The sequence below is a fragment of the Plecotus auritus genome (assembly GCF_963455305.1).
Source record: "Plecotus auritus genome assembly, chromosome: 6".
NCBI classification, from domain to species: Eukaryota; Metazoa; Chordata; class Mammalia; order Chiroptera; family Vespertilionidae; genus Plecotus; species Plecotus auritus.
The window spans coordinates 333,044-349,975 of record NC_137773.1 but is presented as its reverse complement, the minus strand read 5'-3'; the positions used below and the strand labels follow the sequence as shown (position 1 = coordinate 349,975).

Here is a 16,932-nt window from a genome sequence, read left to right as displayed (position 1 = left end):
AATCAAACCCCACCCATCCGTGAGCCGTCCTTCGGCACTAACTGTGATTTACGATACCTAAGGGTCCCGCCAACCATCCTTCCATTTGATAAACTGGACATGCAAAGGACAAGTTGGCACCTTCTAAGTGCAGACTCGGGTCGGAGCACGTGCAAGAGCAGAGCGCTGAGCGTCGGGAGGGGGGCTCCGGACCTGGCTGCCCAGCCCGCCCACCCCCTGGGGTGCCTCCTCTCAAAGGCAGTCCTCCCAGGAGAGGTGGTGGATAACTATGAGAGACCCAGCCGACCATGTAAGTCACAGGGCCCTAACATAACCACAGAGATTCAGTCGGGGCACAGCCCTCTGGGTGGGGTTAAAACAGCCTTTCATGTGCAATGACTAATCCCTGAGTCATCAGCAACGTACCGTTTTTACAACACCCTCACAATGTCCACGTCAGTTCGGTAATCTCATAAAAAAATAGTATAATAAAGTTTATAGATATTTTCCCTTCCTAAACATAACATTTTAGACCCACAGAGGCCCCGTTAATTCAATGGCAGTTGAGGAGTGACAAGACACACATGCTCACCTGAGTGCATATGTGTAGCCAGTGTTCTCGGGCACACACTGAGGCGGCGTGTATATGTGGAGCCGAGAAAAGTCCATGTTCACGGTCTCAACTCATACTGCAGAAGGTGGAAAAAGCAAGTCAGGTTAGGTGAGAGCACACGCAGGGGCCCTGCCTGCCGCCCGCATGCTTGGTGGCCTGCCGCCACCGTCTACTGCTGAAGCAGTGCTAGCTGGCGGGCAGTTCTTTGTTTCTTATCTTTAGAACAAAGGAGAGGCTTCTCATAATTACACGTGAGTGCAGGAGCACTGTGCTGTATTCAGTCCCTAAAAGACTGATCCCTCCACGCACCCAGGGGAGACACCACATCGGCTGACTTGTAATTATGAAAACTGGGGCACTTTCCAAAGACTGAGGACCCATTTCACAACCTATTTTTAATTCCCGAAGGGGTCATGTGTTCTCAGGCTTCTGAAATAACTTTGCGTTGCTGTTAATTAAAATAGAAAGACTCTACTGCACAGTCAGAAGCACCCCTGTGCGTCCCTAGACAGCCAAGTTCCAGAGTCAGAAACTTTGGGACAACAAAGCAGCTTAAGGCATTGTTTGTACTTTTATTTTCCCCCCAAAGAAAACGTATTTTCAAATTAGAAAGTGTTGAATTGAGCACACTGTTTTTCAGGTTGTCACCTAGATTTCTTTGGAATGATTCAACCTTTCCTTTGTCTACCCCCCCACACACCCCCCCCCTCACACACACACACACTCACACACACACACACACACACAAACAGTTACTCCAACTTCTTTTTAAATGCTCATAGTAGTAATGTGAATCACAATCTGTTGCTGAATAATCTAAAGGAAGATAAAAGTAAAAATAAAAACCATCCTGGACAAAAAAATATTTATGAATAAACGACTGATTTCTACAGAAATAGAACAATCCAAAAATTTGTATGAAACCACCAAAAACCCCAAATAGCCAGAGCAGTCTTGAGAAAGAACAAAGCTGGAGGCATTATGCTCCCTGATGACAAACTATATAAAAAAGCTACAGCGATTAAAACAGTATGGTATTGGCATAAAAACAGATGCACAGAGGAAAGGAATAGAGAGCCCAGAAATAAACCCTCCCATACATGATCGATTCCTCGACAACACAGGAGAGAATGCGCCGTGGGGAAGGAACGGTCTCTCCAGCAGACGTGCTGGGAAGACTGGGCGTCTCGTGCAGAAAGAACAGTGAAGTTTGACTGCTGTCTGACACGGAACACGAAGACCTGAATGTGAGGCCTGAAATAATGAAAGCAAACCTAGTGGTGGCAATAAGCTGCTGGCACAGGTCTTGGGTCTAACTCCAAAAGCAAAAGCAAGCAGGTGGGACCACATCAAATGAAAAAGCTTCTATCAACAAAATGAAAAGGTAACCAACCAAATGGGCGAAACCATTAGCAAGTCACATATCTGATAAGGGGTAAGTATCCAAAATCCATAAAGAACTCATACAACTCAGCAGCAAAACAACAAACAATCCAAATGAAAAATGGGCAGAGGACCTGAAGAGACATTTTCCCAAAGAAGATGTAGGGGTGGCCGACCAGCACGTGACCCGGTGCTCACATCACTGGTCCTCAGGGGCAGGGAGACCGGCAGTGCAGTGAGATGCCACCTCACACCGGCAGAAAGGCTACGTGCTGCCAAGGACGGGAGGAAAGGGAACCCTCGTGCACCGCTGGGGGGGATGTAAACTGGGGCAGCCACCGGGAAAGCAACATGGAGACTCCTCACATAATTACAACTAGAGCTGCCACAGCCTCCAGCAACTCTGCGTTTTTATCCAAAGAAGGTGAAACCACTAACTCAAAGAGACTGCGTACCCATGTGTTCACTGCAGCAGCATTTACAACAGCCAACACATGGACGCAGCCAAGTGTCCGTCAACAAATGAGTGGACGAAGCAGCTGAGGGGCATGTACACAATGGAGTATTATTCAGCCCTAAAAGGAATGAAAGCGACAGCACGATGGACTACTTGGGCATTCTGCTAAGTGAGGTCACACAGAGAAAGACACATACCATACGATCTCTCTTTTAGAAAAGTCATTTTTTAAAATGTTAAATAAATGAACAAACAAAAATATTAGAGAACAGAATGGTGGTTGCCAGAGATGGGAAGTGGGAAAAACAGGTGAACTGTTTGGAGTTTTTATTAGTTTAAATAAATTGAATTTTTAAAATAAAATTAAATAAAATGACTGATTTGTATAAGCTAAGACATATGTACTTCAATTCACACCAGTTTCTGTGAAACAATCTAAATATTCTTTAAAAAATGAAGTACCTATAGAAATAAAGGCCAGTGTTTATACATAAAAATATTACTACGCCTACTAATTTCAACAAATACTACAAAACTCCTGCATTTTAACAAACATTCCAACATGGCTTGGTTCCTCCTGGGACCTAGCCCACCAGCCCAACAGAACACACATTCAATACGTACGATTCTCTTACCCGGCACTCAGTAATCTACGCTTAACCCTCTCTGATACCTGTGAGACAGTACTCCACCCAGGCAGGCAGCTGCTCGGTACCTGCTCAGAGGCCTCGCTCCCTGTCTACTCGACCCCACCCTTCCATGTGGCTCAGAACAGGTCCCAGGAGGCTCTGTCACCAGGAGCCAGAGGATGGGCTCCTCCCACTCAGAGCCACACCCAGCAGCGGGCGCTAAGGCTGCGCGGAGGATGTTTACTTGTGACTCACTAGGCAACCACAGCCTGCTGCACATCACCAGGACTGATACCCATTGCTGTTCATTTCTAGACTCCAGAGGGATCGCCGACTCCTTTTATTTTAGTCCCTTTTAGTTATTCACTAACAAAACCCAAACTTCCTAACTTCATTCCCAAAGTGATCTCTCACGTAAACATGTTAAAATATTTTGCAGTGCCTGCGTTATGACCGTCACTAACCCCAGGCTAACTAGTGCCGACCCGCTCTCTACAGCTGGAGCGCCAAGTGCTCGGCGGCTGAAAGTTCCCAGGACTGGTTCACAGAATCCCTGGCGCCGACCAGTGATGGCATTTAGTTTACAGACCAGGACTGTGATGCGGAGGCACCAGGCACCACCTCCGAGGGACGAGCCCTGCCACCGGGCTCACATCCTGGCACAGGGCTGGCCGTGGCTCAGTCACTGGGCCTGGTGAGGACACACACAGGAACGTGAACCTACAGCCTTTATTTTAAAAGTTACATTAGTACGTTCTCGCGTTGTCATCCACCTGGAGAGACAGACTGGGTCCCTTCTAATGCATAACAAACCATGTTTTCATCAGCTGTCAGAGGCGCGGAACATGCTACAACCACGTGTTTCAATGAGACGCAGACAAAGCTGGGCCGCACCCCTCCCCAGGCCGGTGTAGGCCTCAGGCCGTGGCTTAAAGAGAAATGTGGCTCCTTGTCTCTGGAACAAAGTTCTATCAGAGCCGAGGGCCATGACTGGCTGTGATGGGACTGTAGCAGTAAGAGGCTAAAAAATCCCACAGCTGACAATGGGAGCCACAGCTGAGTCACAGACACAGTGGTACATTTTTGGTGAAATAGCTACACGTGTGATAAAGTCCCAACGGTAAGCCCCCTGGAGGAACAGCAGCAGAAGCGTGCAGAAGCGTGGGGATCCGGGCAGCGAGCGGGCTCAGGCCCAGACGACGGAGAGCCCACCGATGCCCACGGCCAGCCTCGGCAGCCACCACGGCACAGGGTGCTGATCAGAAGGCCTTGCGTCTCCCTGCTCAGGCCGGTCTGCTCCGTAAGCACACGAGTGCCATGCTATGTTCTCAGGGACAGGCGTCTAGTGTAAGGCAGGCCCGTGGCCGGCGCAGAGCTGCCTGGGCCCGGGGTCTGCACAGCCCAGGACCAAGTCGAATGCGTGGAAGGTGTGGCCGACACAGGGCCCGACGTGCCCTTCGGCGTCAGCTTTCACTCTGGAATGAAGCCATGTAGCCCATGCTCTAAGTTTTTAAAAAGAAGGTCGTTTTCCTCTGAGTTAGCAGTCCCTGAGATGGAAGGCACTCACCCCTTCCATCAAGGACAAAGGACAAAGTCCGCCAAGCAGGACGGCTCACTGGGGCCAGCAGGTTGGAGCCAGCACCAGCCTCTGCGAAGCCTATCTGAGCTGCAAGCTCATCTACTGAAAGCTAAACACACATGCTGAGCGTTTTCAAAACGAGCTTCCAGTCTCGGTTCCATCACTGCTAATTAAAGCCCACATGTGACACGAGAGCCTCCTATTTGTATCCGGGCGAAGGCGCGGCCCCACCCGCCTGGGCCTGAGACCCGAGGGAGGCCTGATGGCCTTCAACCTCTGGAGAGTATTGAGACAGCAAGGGGAGTGGACCGAACACCTTTAATGGCATCAGAAACGCCTGGAAAGAACTGGAAGTTAACGTTTTGCAAACTGATGTGACAACGAGGGGCCCTGTCCAGGCTTCACTCTCCTCACTTTTCCATCCCTTCTGGGCCACTCCCTTCGTGCCCCCAAAGCAGTGGTCGGCAAACTCCTTCGTCAGCAGAGCCACATATCAACAGGACAACAACTGACATTTCTTTTGAGAGCCAAATTTTTTAAACTTCTTCCAACACCACTTCTTCAAAATAGACTCGCCCAGGCCGTGGTATTTTGTGGAAGAGCCACACTCAAGGGGCCAAAGAGCCGCAGGTGGCTCACGAGCCACAAGCGACCGACACCCCCACTTCTTCTAATGCCACTTCTTCAAAATAGACTCGCCCAGGCCGAAAACCAACTTCTGCGCACGGGCCACGAAGTTTCAATTGCATTGTACATGCGCGCCCGCACGTGGTATTTTGTGGAAGAGCCACACTCAAGGGGCCAAAGAACCGCGTGTGGCTCGCAAGCCGCGGTTTGCTGACCACTGCCCTAAAGTGTTGTCCCTGGTCCAACCTTGTCACAGGCAGGTCCCAGGGAGTGGCCTGGGCTGCAGGAGGGAGGCTGGGAAAGGGGCTGGGGCTTCCATCAGGCCTCCCCGGGGCCCAGAGCTCCCCAGGACCCCCCCAGGCTGCCCAGCCCAGCAGGCAGCGTGGGCGGGGGGGGGGGGGGGGATGACGAGAGAGCCTCTCCTGTGCTGGAAACCAAGATCAACAGTAATTAATATAAATGGAGAGGAGTCCACCAGAAGGCTGGGTTTGGGCTCCCCTCTGATGTTCACAGGGTGAATATTTGCATTTTATTACCTACTGCTGACTCCATGGCCTAAAGCAAACTCCCCCAAACCTGATAATCTTACGGTTTACTATAAACATTACCACTGAAATGTCTGTTTGCATTCCTAAAAGGCAATTGTGTATTCTAGTAAATAAAAGCAGCTGGGAAAGGAGACTCAGTGGAACTTGACTGCTATAGTTGAGCTTTTCCCTGCCCCCCCCCCATAATCAAATTAATATTTCTTGTGTATCAATTTGTGCGTCAGCTCTTTCTCCAAGCCTCTGAACCCAAAGCCACGCTGGCCGTGGCCTGTCACACTCCTGTCCCCGTACAGAGTACTTTTTGGGGTGGACAGCGTTCGATTTTGAGCTGCCAGACCTAACAGGAACCGCACCCCCAGGAGATGTGGGCCAAGAGCGCCACCGCAAGGGAGCAGGAAGCCCCATGCTTAGGTGCCCAGGCCTCCTCCACCTGCTCTGCTAGGGAGGCCATGCAGGCCAGCAGCTCAGGCCAATGCACATGCCCTGAGGGCTGCAAACAGAGCTAAGTTCTTCTTCAATTACCTCGGGCTCCTCCCTCAGCACCTCCACCTGCTCCAGCGGCCCTGGAACATTTACACCAGGTGGAGAGAGGAAACGAGAGCTCTGTGTTTGCTCCTGAACAGCAGCACTGGCTCTGAAGCGAGGCTAGCCCCACTCTTTCCTGGGCGCTCAGTCTGGAGGGAAGGGGCGCGGGTGGCAGAGTCCCTCACCACTGCCAGGGCCAGCGCCGGCGCCGACTGGTGCATGAGCATGCAGGAAGCAGTCGGGCTTGCTGGGAAGGCACTGCCATGAGGAGCCCGGTGTCGGCGAGCTGGTTTAGTCGCGATGAAGCAGCCTCGCCTAAAGGGAGCCCAGCTGAAACTCCTCACCCCGTGGGAATGGCACGCCACCCCTGACCCCCTCAGAGCTGTGCACAGAGCAGCAATCCAAGGAGACAGCGACAGGCAGGACCCTCCACCCAGCTCAGCACAGCTCCAGATGCGCCATCTGCCACGGTGCCCTGGGGAGCTGACCCACAGGGCTCCTCCCGCAAAACACAAGCCCTCAGGGCCCCTCTGCCCTGGGCTGTGCCCTCAGGACCTTCCAGAGAAGGGGGGGGGGCGGGGACAAGACACAGACACACACACACATGCCCTGCTCCACCCTCACCCTCCTTATCACCTGGGTGGGTTTCAAAGGGCAGCTGCGCCCATTCAGGCCTTTCATGATGGTACAGACTCACGTTTAAAACTAAAATTCCAAGGTGCCCCTTTAAAAATCAGCACGAAACCTTAATATAATTACTCTGCTCAGGATCTTAATTCTGTAAAACCAAATAATGTGAAGACTAATAAAGACATTCGTTATTTCTGCCTATAGACTTAACAAATCACAAACTGGGTCAGACACGATTATTTCCAAGACCATGTTCCAGGGAACGACTCCTACAACATCATAAACAGGAACTGGCATCTCATTCTATTTTCATTTTAAAGAAGCAAAACAACGTTTATTAAAAAACAACAACTATGATTTATACTGAGACACCTTAAAAATGAACTGATTGTTTAAAACAGCCAATTGGAAATAAATGACTATTCCCTGAAAATATGTGAAAGGGCTTTATAGGATGCTATGATGCTATCTGTACACCTGAGTATGTTTTAAACATCCAAAAAACCCTACACTACGTTTAATGATAAATGACAGAGAATGGGACTTCTCCTTTTCACTTACCCCTTCTGTACTGTTTGAATTTTTTTTAAGAGTTGAGTATTGGTTGTATAAAAAGCAGTTAACGCAATAAACATTACTTTCAAAAAGAAAAATAATTAGTGCTCGGTATGAAGCAGAGCGGGGCAGCCAGACTCACAGGCGTGGCTCAGCTGTGGCGCTCATGAGCTGGAGGGGGGCACCCGAACCCCACCCACAGGGCTGCTCCTGAGAGTACACACGGTACCTACCTAACCCTCCGGAGCGGCCGCGGGGCAATCAGTTAATACACCCAACCCGCTGGGCACTGCCCTACGCGGGGTTAAATGCTGTTACAAACATAACAAGTAGATTTAAAAATAAGTAAAACAATAGAAGTCAGCTATTTTCAGCAGTAACTCTGTACTGAAAGGCAGTTTCTCGCCAAGATGTGATGTTTCTCTCCTTTTTTTGGAAATGACGAAACAGCAGGAAGAGGTGGAGGCTAGATCCGCTTGTTCACCTAACAACAGGGCGCTGAGTTCCAGGAGAAGGCTTCCTCCCTGGAGACCTCCCCTCCGCCCCCAGGACGTGCTCCAGGCCTTCTCCACAAGAGCCCCCGCTCCTCTGACAGCGATGCTCCTCGTGTTCCAGCCAAAGTCCAAAGGCAAAGGGTGTGTTCTGTGCGGGCCTCTCCGAACACAGAGCATGGACAGGTTTGCTGCAGCCTCGGGCCCAGCACGCAGGACCCGTCAGTCAGTCAGTGCACGGCCGCGTTAGGAGGGCTGCCCACCCGGCTGTTCCTCACGGAAAGAGCGTGTCCACAGCCAATACCCTCAGCGGCACTGACACTGTGCACTGAGCTTGGGGTGTCCCACGCCCAACAGGTTCCTAACGCTGGGAGCAGCAGACTCCGGGGCTCCGGGCCAACAGTGAGGCGACCAGTGGGAGGTTTGTCTGTTCCTTATGGTTGGACAGGATGTTGACCGTACTCATGTCACCTAGGCCAGGGCCCCCCCCGCCCCCACATCTGTTACTGAGTTGGCTGCCTCTCATGTCCGGCTTGGAAAGGCCTTCCCTGGCCCAGGAACACATGGGCAGTCGGTCCCGGACTCTCTTACTCACTGATGGGACGCTGCACTTCCAGCCAAGTGTAACTCACTACCCGACCTGTGCAAACAGTGAGGCAGGCACCTGTTTACCTCCTGGAGAGCATTTCTGCCTGCTTCCTGCCTCGCAATCATCCACCTGTCCAATCACTGGCCGGCCTGCCCCACCCCCTTCAGACCAGCAGCACCTCCTCCCAGGGCATCACCCTCTTGCCTGGGCTCCCCGGCGACCATCTCTTGCTGGTGCTAGACCCTGAGCTCTCGAGGGCAAGAACTACGCCTCTCCTGTAGCACCCGAGGACTTAGCAGGCTCCCTGCTCTGCCCTTAAGCTGCAAATACCCGGAGATCTCACCCCTCTGCTCCTGTCCGCCCACACCCAGGAAACCCCGCCCCAGTGCTGAATGGACCAGGAAGAGCAGGACCGGGCCTCCTCAGTCCTCCCAGGGCATCCAAAGCACCTCTCTCCTCATCCGTGAGAACAGTGGTGTCAGCCCCGCTTCACTGCCAAGTACAGCGGGAGTGATAGCTAGAAGAGCAGGCACAGGACTGCATGCGTGCTATAAATGCCAGCAGTTAGTCCACACCATTTCCCCTCACCCTTACATGCCAAGTAGCAGGCTGAAGGCGAGTGCCTCCCAGGACTGAAGGGCTGCAGCCTGCGTAGCAATCACTAGACTGATCGTTCCTCGTCTAGATCGAGCCGACGTCGCCCAGGAGGGCTAACTAAGGGTGCGACCAGGCAAACGGAACGACGGAGACCGAAGCAAGCAGCCAAGCTCCGCTCCCGACCCCTGGGAGCGCCTCTGACCCCACTGCCAATCCGATCGGCACACGATCGCTTCCACGTGACTGGCGTCCGGGACCCGCAGGGTTCTCAGAGTTCTTAGCTCCTAAACTAGAACTCAGAGCGGGTGACCACTCACTGAGTGTCCTCTGCGACGCAGCGAAAAGCCAAGCACCAGCTGCAGCTCGCTCCTGACAGAGTTCAAGCTGCAAGCCACGCAGCTCCTCCCTGAGGAGGGCCACTCACGGCCTCTGATTAGAACACAGAGCCCATATAAGTATTCTTCCCTGAAAACCCTACGTTTACTTTGGTCCCATGGGAGTGCACCGTTTCCAACACAGCCCCAGCAGGTCTAGTCTAGTCTCGCCTCCTCTATCTGAAAATCAAGTCCGACAAGCAGTCAGAATAGCAACGAGTTCCAAATTGAGGAAGCGAGGGGCAGAGGAAAATGAGAGTGTTTCCAATCAACTCAATAAGACTGCGGCCCCCACAGGTGGCAGGGAGCACAGCTGCCACGGACACTCACAGCAGCAAGTCTAGTCGGGCACCACTTGTGCTTGGCCTTCCCGCTTGTTCCCACCTGCACCATGAGTCCAGGTGTGGGCCCCGCCGTGCGCGGTGCGTTCCCGAGCACGCCGCCCAAATCAGCAGCGGCGGACAACAGGTGCTGCGTCCCTGGACTCTCCCTCACCTGAGCGGCGTAGGTAAGGGCAGGCATTTCCTGCGGGCAAATTCAAACCAGCTCTGTGCACAGAATCTGGGGGCCATTTGATCATCATAAATTCAGGATGAGGAGACAATGGCCATGAGCAGACACCCTGTCCAACACCAGCATCCTCTGAAACTAGATCACAAAGGAATTTCCATTTAAAAATGGTGCACTGAACACAGGTGTTAGCTTCCACTCTCTTCCAGACTCCCCTCTTGGAAAGGACTTTTTAAAAGGCATATATATTCCCCAAAGAACAAAACCCAAGGGAGAAAAGACAACAGTAAAAAACTTGGAAGCTATAAAACAAATGGGGGAATGAAAACTGACTTAGGTCAGAAAAAAATGAATCAAAGGCTTACAATGAGGAACACTGAGAAATAATCCAATTTTCCTCATGGACCCCCTTCCCCACCAACGACAAGACCGCGGCACCCACATACATTTGCACGTGAGGGTTCAGGACAGAACCAAATACTGCAGGAACCGAATGCGGAAAGTCTGGTTAAGAAGCACTTAGGCAAAACCACGTGATCATCTCAACTGGCAAGAAGGCACTTGTCGAAACCTGACAAAAGGCATTTACTAAACCCACAGCTGACCTCCCACTGCGGGGGAAAGACCGAAAGGCTTCCCCTGAGATCATCAGGAACAAGACAAGGATGCCTGCTGTCACCACTGCTACCCAGCACTCCTGGAGTCTAGCCAGAGCAATTAGGCAAGGAGAGAAAATGAAAGGCGTCCAAAGGAAGAAGTAAAGCTCCCTCGGCTCATAGATGCCATAATCTCATATACAGGAAATCCCAAGGAACTCACAAAAAAACTATTACAACTAATAAATTGTAAAAGTTACAGGATACAAGGTCAACAACACAAAAATTAGTTGCATTTCTATACACTAACAATAAACAAACTGAAAATAAAATTAAGAAAACAATTCCTCTTACAACAGCATCAAAAAAAAAATAACAAATTTAGGAATAAATTTAATCAAGGGAGTGCAAGACTGGTGCCCCAAACACTAAAACACCGTGAAAGCCCTAGCCCCGTGGTCGGCAAACTGCGGCTCGCGAGCCACATGCGGCTCTTTGGCCCCTTGAGTGTGGCTCTTCCACAAAATACCACGGCCTGGGCGAGTCTATTTTGAAGAAGTGGCGTTAGAAGAAGTTTAAGTTTAAAAAATTTGGCTCTCAAAATAAATTCAATCGTTGTACTGTTGATATTTGGCTCTCTTGACTAATGAGTTTGCCCACCACTGCCCTAGCCGGCTTGGCTCAGCGGCCTGTGGACGGAAGGGTCCTGGGTTCGATTCCAGTCAAGGGCACATGCCCGGGTTGCGGGCTCGATACCCACTGATGTTTCTATCTCTCTCTTCCTCTCCATTCCACTCCGAAATAAGTAAAAATATATTTTAAAAAACAACAACACAACACTGTGGAAGAAAGAAGACATCAGCCAATGGAAAGACAGCCCGGGGCATGGGTGGGAAGAGAGCCCCGGGCCCGGGCCTTCAGCCTGTGATACTTCCCTGTGCTCCGTGGAGTCAGTGCAACTACCAAAATCCCAATGGCGTTTCCTGCAGACATGGCAAAGCTAATCCTTAATGTTTATGGAACAGATGGACCCAAATAGCCACAAACAACCTTGAAAAAGAGTCGGAAGACTCACACTTCGAACTTACTAAAAACGGTATGTTATTGGCATAAGGACAGACGTATAAACTAACAGCCTGAGATCCAGAAATAAACCCACACATTTATGGCCAACTGATTTCCTACCAGCAGGCCAAGACCACTCAAAACAGCCTCTTCGACAGTGGAGCTGGGACAACTGGATGTCCACATGCAAAAGGATGGAGTCGAGCGTGCCTCACACCACACACAGAGCTCACTCAAAATGGGCCCACGACCTAACCACAAGGGCTGAACTACTGGAAAACTCAAATGAAAACACAGGGCAGTCTCCATTGGCTTTGATTCCTCATGGCTACCTGTTATCACACCAAAAGTGTGAGCAATAAAAGAAAACTCAGATAAATTGGACACCCTCAAAATTAAGGCTTTAGTTCACCAAAGGACACCATCGAGAGAGAGGAGGCAACCAAGCATGGAAGACAGCGTGCGGGAGAGGGCCCGGCACCCAGAGCCCGCGCAGAACGCTCACCACCCAACAAAAACACCAGCGACCCCTTCCCAAGGGGCAGAACTTGCATGGACAACTCTCCAGGGCAGCCACACACCGGAAGCACAAAAAGGGACGTTCACCTTTAATCAACAGGGAACCACACCCACATCCACCTGAGCTCCCACCTCACAACACGCCCACTGGACGGCCATGACTTAAACAACGGTAAACAGCCCGCTGGTGGGGCTCAGTGGTTGGGCCTTGACCCAGGGACCCATGAACCGGGAGGTCACGTTTCCATTTCCGGTCAGGGCATAGGGGGCGTGCAGAGGCAGCCCATCAATGGTTCTCTCATCACTGACGTGTCTCTCTCCCTCTCCTTCCTCTCTCTGAAGTCAGTAAAAATATTGTTTACAAACAAAACGTATTTTTTAAAAACCACAACAATAAACACGTGCTGCTGAGGATGTGCGGACACTGGGACCCCTGCACGGTTGGTGGGGTGCCAGGCGGGCAGCCGCTGTGGAGAACAGGGTGGAGGTTTCCCGGAAGTCACAGTTACCCCTGGACCCACGGTGCAGCCCCACTGCCAGGAATGCACCTAGGAACTGCACACAGGTGCCCGCACGGGGATCCGCACGGGGCTGCAGCGGAACTGGTCTCCAGAAAGGTGGAACAACGTGAACGTCCGCTAACGAAGACAAGCAAGCTGCGGGGTAGTCATACAACGAGTGTCACTCGGCCATAGAGAAACGGGGTGCGGGTGCAGGGAACCGGCCGTGAACAGAGAGTGGGGGGGGGGGCGCAGGTACAGGGAACCGGCAGTGGACAGAGTGTGTGTGTGGGGGGGGGCAGGTGCAGGGAACCGGCCGTGGACAGAGAGTGTGTGTGGGGGGGGGCGGGGGCAGGTGCAGGGAACCGGCCGTGGACAGAGAGTGGGGGGGGGGGGGCAGGTGCAGGGAACCAGCTGTGGACGGAGGGTGCGGGTGTGGGTGCAGGGAACCGGCCGTGGACAGAGAGTGTGTGGGGGGGGTGTGTGTGCAGATGCAGGGACCCGGTTGTGGACAGAGTGGGGCGGGGGCAGGTGCAGGGAACCGGCAGTGGACAGAGAGGGGGGAGGGTGCAGGTGCAGGGACCCGGCTGTGGACGGAGGGTGCGGGTGCAGGTGCGGGTGCAGGGAACCGGCCGTGGACAGAGAGTGGGGGGGCAGGTGCAGGGACCCGGTTGTGGACAGAGTGGGGCGGGGGCAGGTGCAGGGAACCGGCAGTGGACAGAGAGGGGGGAGGGTGCAGGTGCAGGGACCCGGCTGTGGACGGAGGGTGCGGGTGCAGGTGCGGGTGCAGGGAACCGGCCGTGGACAGAGAGTGGGGGGGCAGGTGCAGGGAACCGGGTGTGGACAGAGTGGGGGGGGGCAGGTGCAGGGAACCGGCTGTGGACGGAGGGTGCGGGTGCAGGGAACCGGCCGTGGACAGAGAGTGGGGGGGCAGGTGCAGGGAACCGGCTGTGGACAGAGTGGGGGGGTGGCGGTGCAGGGATCCGGCTGTGGACGGAGGGTGCGGGTGCAGGGAACCGGCTGTGGACGGAGGGTGCGGGTGCAGGGAACCGGCCGTGGACAGAGAGTGGGGGGGCAGGTGCAGGGAACCGGCTGTGGACAGAGTGGGGGGGGGCGGTGCAGGGAACCGGCTGTGGACAGAGTGGGGGGGGGGCAGGTGCAGGGAACCGGCTGTGGACAGAGTGGGGGGGGGGCGGTGCAGGGATCCGGCTGTGGACGGAGGGTGCGGGGTGCAGGGAACCCGCTGTGGACAGAGGGTGCGGGTGCAGGTGCAGGTGCGGGTGCGGGTGCAGGGAACCGGCTGTGGACAGAGTTGGGGGGAGGTGCAGGTGCAGGGACCCGGCTGTGGACGGAGGGTACGGGTGCGGGTACAGGAGGAGCAGGTGCAGGCCGCCTTTCTGAGGAGGGCACAGCCTGGCACCCACTTCCACCGCCCAGGCGGGGGCGGCGGGTCAGGCCCGCACACGCATCGCAGGACCCGGACCGACGCCCGAGGGGAATGTGGCGCTCCCGCAGCTGCCAAACAAGAACGTGCCGCTGAAGGTTCGGGAAAACCACCAAAAGGCGCTGGGAGACTGATACACGACGAGGCAGACGACAGAGGTTATCAGCAGACAGACTGGCCTCCGGGCGGGACAGACACGGGGCGGCGCGGCCGAGGCCTGACAGCGAGATAACAGGGGAGCGCCCGCCCGCAGGAAACGGGCTCCATCGCTCCGGGCGACGCCGCAGCACTGAGGGCTGAGGGAGGGCTGGCGGACGGGACGAAGGACGGAGGGACAGGCCCGAAGGGAGGCGGGACGGAGGCGGGGCCGGGCCGAGGGGCCGCAGGCCGCGAATGCCTCAGGCGCTGAGGCGGGGGCGGCTGCCGTTGGCGGCGCAGGCGGAGCCCGCAGTTTGGCGCGTCCCCGCAGCCCCCGCCCGCCGTGAGGGGCGCCCACCCTGCCCCACCCGCCGCACCCCGAGCCCGGCCCGGCCCCCGCCCGGGACCTCACCTGCCTCGCGACGACGCCACCGCTACCACCACCGCCGCTGCCTGAGGCCTAGTCTCCGCCGCCCCGGCCCGGCCGGGGAGCAGACCGTTCCGGCGCCAGCCAATCGCGCGCCGCGTCCGGGGCCGGAGGCGGGATCAATGAGGACGTTCACCAATCCCAACCGCGCTATCTGAAGCCCTCAGCCAATGAGGGTGCGGCCTATCTAGAAGCACGGCCAATCACGAGCAGAGGCTAAGTCGCGGGGCGGGGCAACGTGCGAGGTCGGTGGCGAGGGAACGAACTGGGGCGGGGCGGTGTCTCGGGAGGACCCCGGTGTCTCGGGAGGACCCCGGTCTCCCGGGGGCATCAGCCAGTCCCGTGGCCCTCGCCGCCGGCTCCTAGCCCTCCTGGCGCCCCCAAACCGCTCAGCTGCGCGGCGCGCCCCCAGATGCGCTGACCCGCGGAGGGACCCCCTTCCTGGCGCCCTGGACGCTGCTCCAGCCTCTGCGGCCCGCCCGATCCACTCCCACGCCGCCCTTTGAATGTCACGACTGTGCTGCGAGGTAGACGGGGAGCTGTTCTTTCTTATCCTCACTTTGCAAAGGAGGGAGCGGGCTCCGGGGGGCCGGGGCCCTCAGCAGCCAGAGGACAGCCCGCCGCGCGGACGGAGGAGGGCGGCGTCCCCGCGAAGAAGAGCTGCGCCGTCGCCGTGACGAGGACTCGCTTACTCGCAGCAGTGGCCATGGGCTGTGCGACTTCCGCTGTGTCCACACGGGGTTTACAACCGTCCTGGCGTCTGGGGCTTCCCGCGAACGCACAGACGTCACTGGGCATGTCTTCCAGGTGCCTTTCCCTGCGGGGCAGGTGCTGAACAGGCGTGGAGGTGGGGCGCAGAGGGGCAGCTGCCGTTTCATGCTGCGGGGAGGGGACTGGGTTGAGAATGAAGGTCCTGATTGTATCTCCCGGCCACTTGCAACTGGTGAGCACTGGCGATGTGCTGAGCGAGTATGAAACACACGCACAGTTTATACGACTACGGGAAAGAAAGACGGTAAAATGTCTCAATATTTTAAGATATCACTTGTGTTAATTTATAATATTTTGGATATATTAGCTCATTAAAATACATGATCAAGTTAATTTCATCTCTTTTTTATTTTTACTGTTTTCAGAGAGGCGGGAGAGGGAGAGATAGAACTATCACTGATGAACTTCCTCTATCGGCTGCCTCCTGCACACCCCCCTTCTGGGAATCGAGCCTGCAACCCAGGCATGTGCCCTGGCCGGGAATAGAGAGGAGACCTCCTGGTTCATGAGTCCACACTGTACCACGAGCCACTCCAGCTGGGCATCATTTGTTTCTTTTTTTAATGTGGCTACTAGGAAATGTAACATTGCATATGTGGCTGGAATGCTATTTCTAGTGAGCGGAGGTGTTAGTGGAGACTTCTGGGTAAGGATTCTGCCCTAGAGGTGGATCACAGAATCCGTCTTCTTTCTGCCAATATTACAAAATTGACCAAAGACAGCTTTTTAAAAAAGTTCAGCCCTGGCTGGTGTGGCTCAGTGAATTGAGCACCATCCCATGGACCACGAGGTCCCGGGTTCACTTCCGGGTCAGGGCACACACCCAGGTAGCAGGCTAGATCCCCAGTAGAGGGTGTGCAGGAAGTAGCCAATTGATGTTTCTCTCTCACATCAATGTTTCTCTCTCTCTCTTCCTCTCTCCCCTCCCTTCCTCTCTCTCTAAAATCAATATTTTAAAAAGTTCACCAGCAACAATGAACAAGGGAAGTGCAAACTCACATGATATAAGAGGGGGAGTGGACAAGATGCTGGTGAGGGTCAGTGGGACCCTGGTAGGTGCCAGATCATAAAAGGGAGTCAACAAAACCCTGAGGGTCCTTGGGCGTAACCCACCCACCGGGGCTGCTGGGCAGGCAGCAGGCGGCTGGACCAACCGTGCCTGGACTCCTCCCTCATGGGACCACGTCCACCCTGACTGCCTTCCATCTGGTTTGTGTGGGCTTCATCTGGTCCAACTGGTTGGTCTGATACCCACTGGACTGAACTGGCTGGGGCTGGTCTGTACCAGGGAGTTAGTTTAAATGAGCCCATCTGGTACCTTAGCGGCTCTGGCGGGGGAGGGCCTGGTCCAGCTCCTCAGGAGGAGGGGGATAGGGGGTAGAATTC

The 16,932-nt window shown here is 54.6% G+C and overlaps 1 protein-coding gene across 14 annotated transcripts in view; it reads right to left on the bottom strand.

Annotated features, from left to right (window-relative positions):
* The window catches only part of SUN1 (Sad1 and UNC84 domain containing 1), a 43,555-nt gene extending 28,681 nt beyond the window's left edge, over nucleotides 1-14,874 (bottom strand). For 7 of the 14 annotated variants that reach the window (XM_080676758.1, XM_080676759.1, XM_080676763.1 and 4 more), the window contains exons 1-2: nucleotides 14,761-14,868; nucleotides 572-668 (exon numbers count right to left, since the gene is read on the bottom strand). In XM_080676758.1, coding sequence (XP_080532884.1) covers nucleotides 572-648 — 77 coding nt within the window. In that variant the 5' untranslated portion in view covers nucleotides 649-668; nucleotides 14,761-14,868. Of the gene's footprint in view, nucleotides 1-571; nucleotides 669-3,147; nucleotides 3,167-14,760 lie in introns of those variants that run through there. The other 7 variants (XM_080676762.1, XM_080676752.1, XM_080676755.1 and 4 more) reach the window with 5 other exon arrangements.
* Between the last annotated feature and the right edge of the window lie 2,058 nt (nucleotides 14,875-16,932).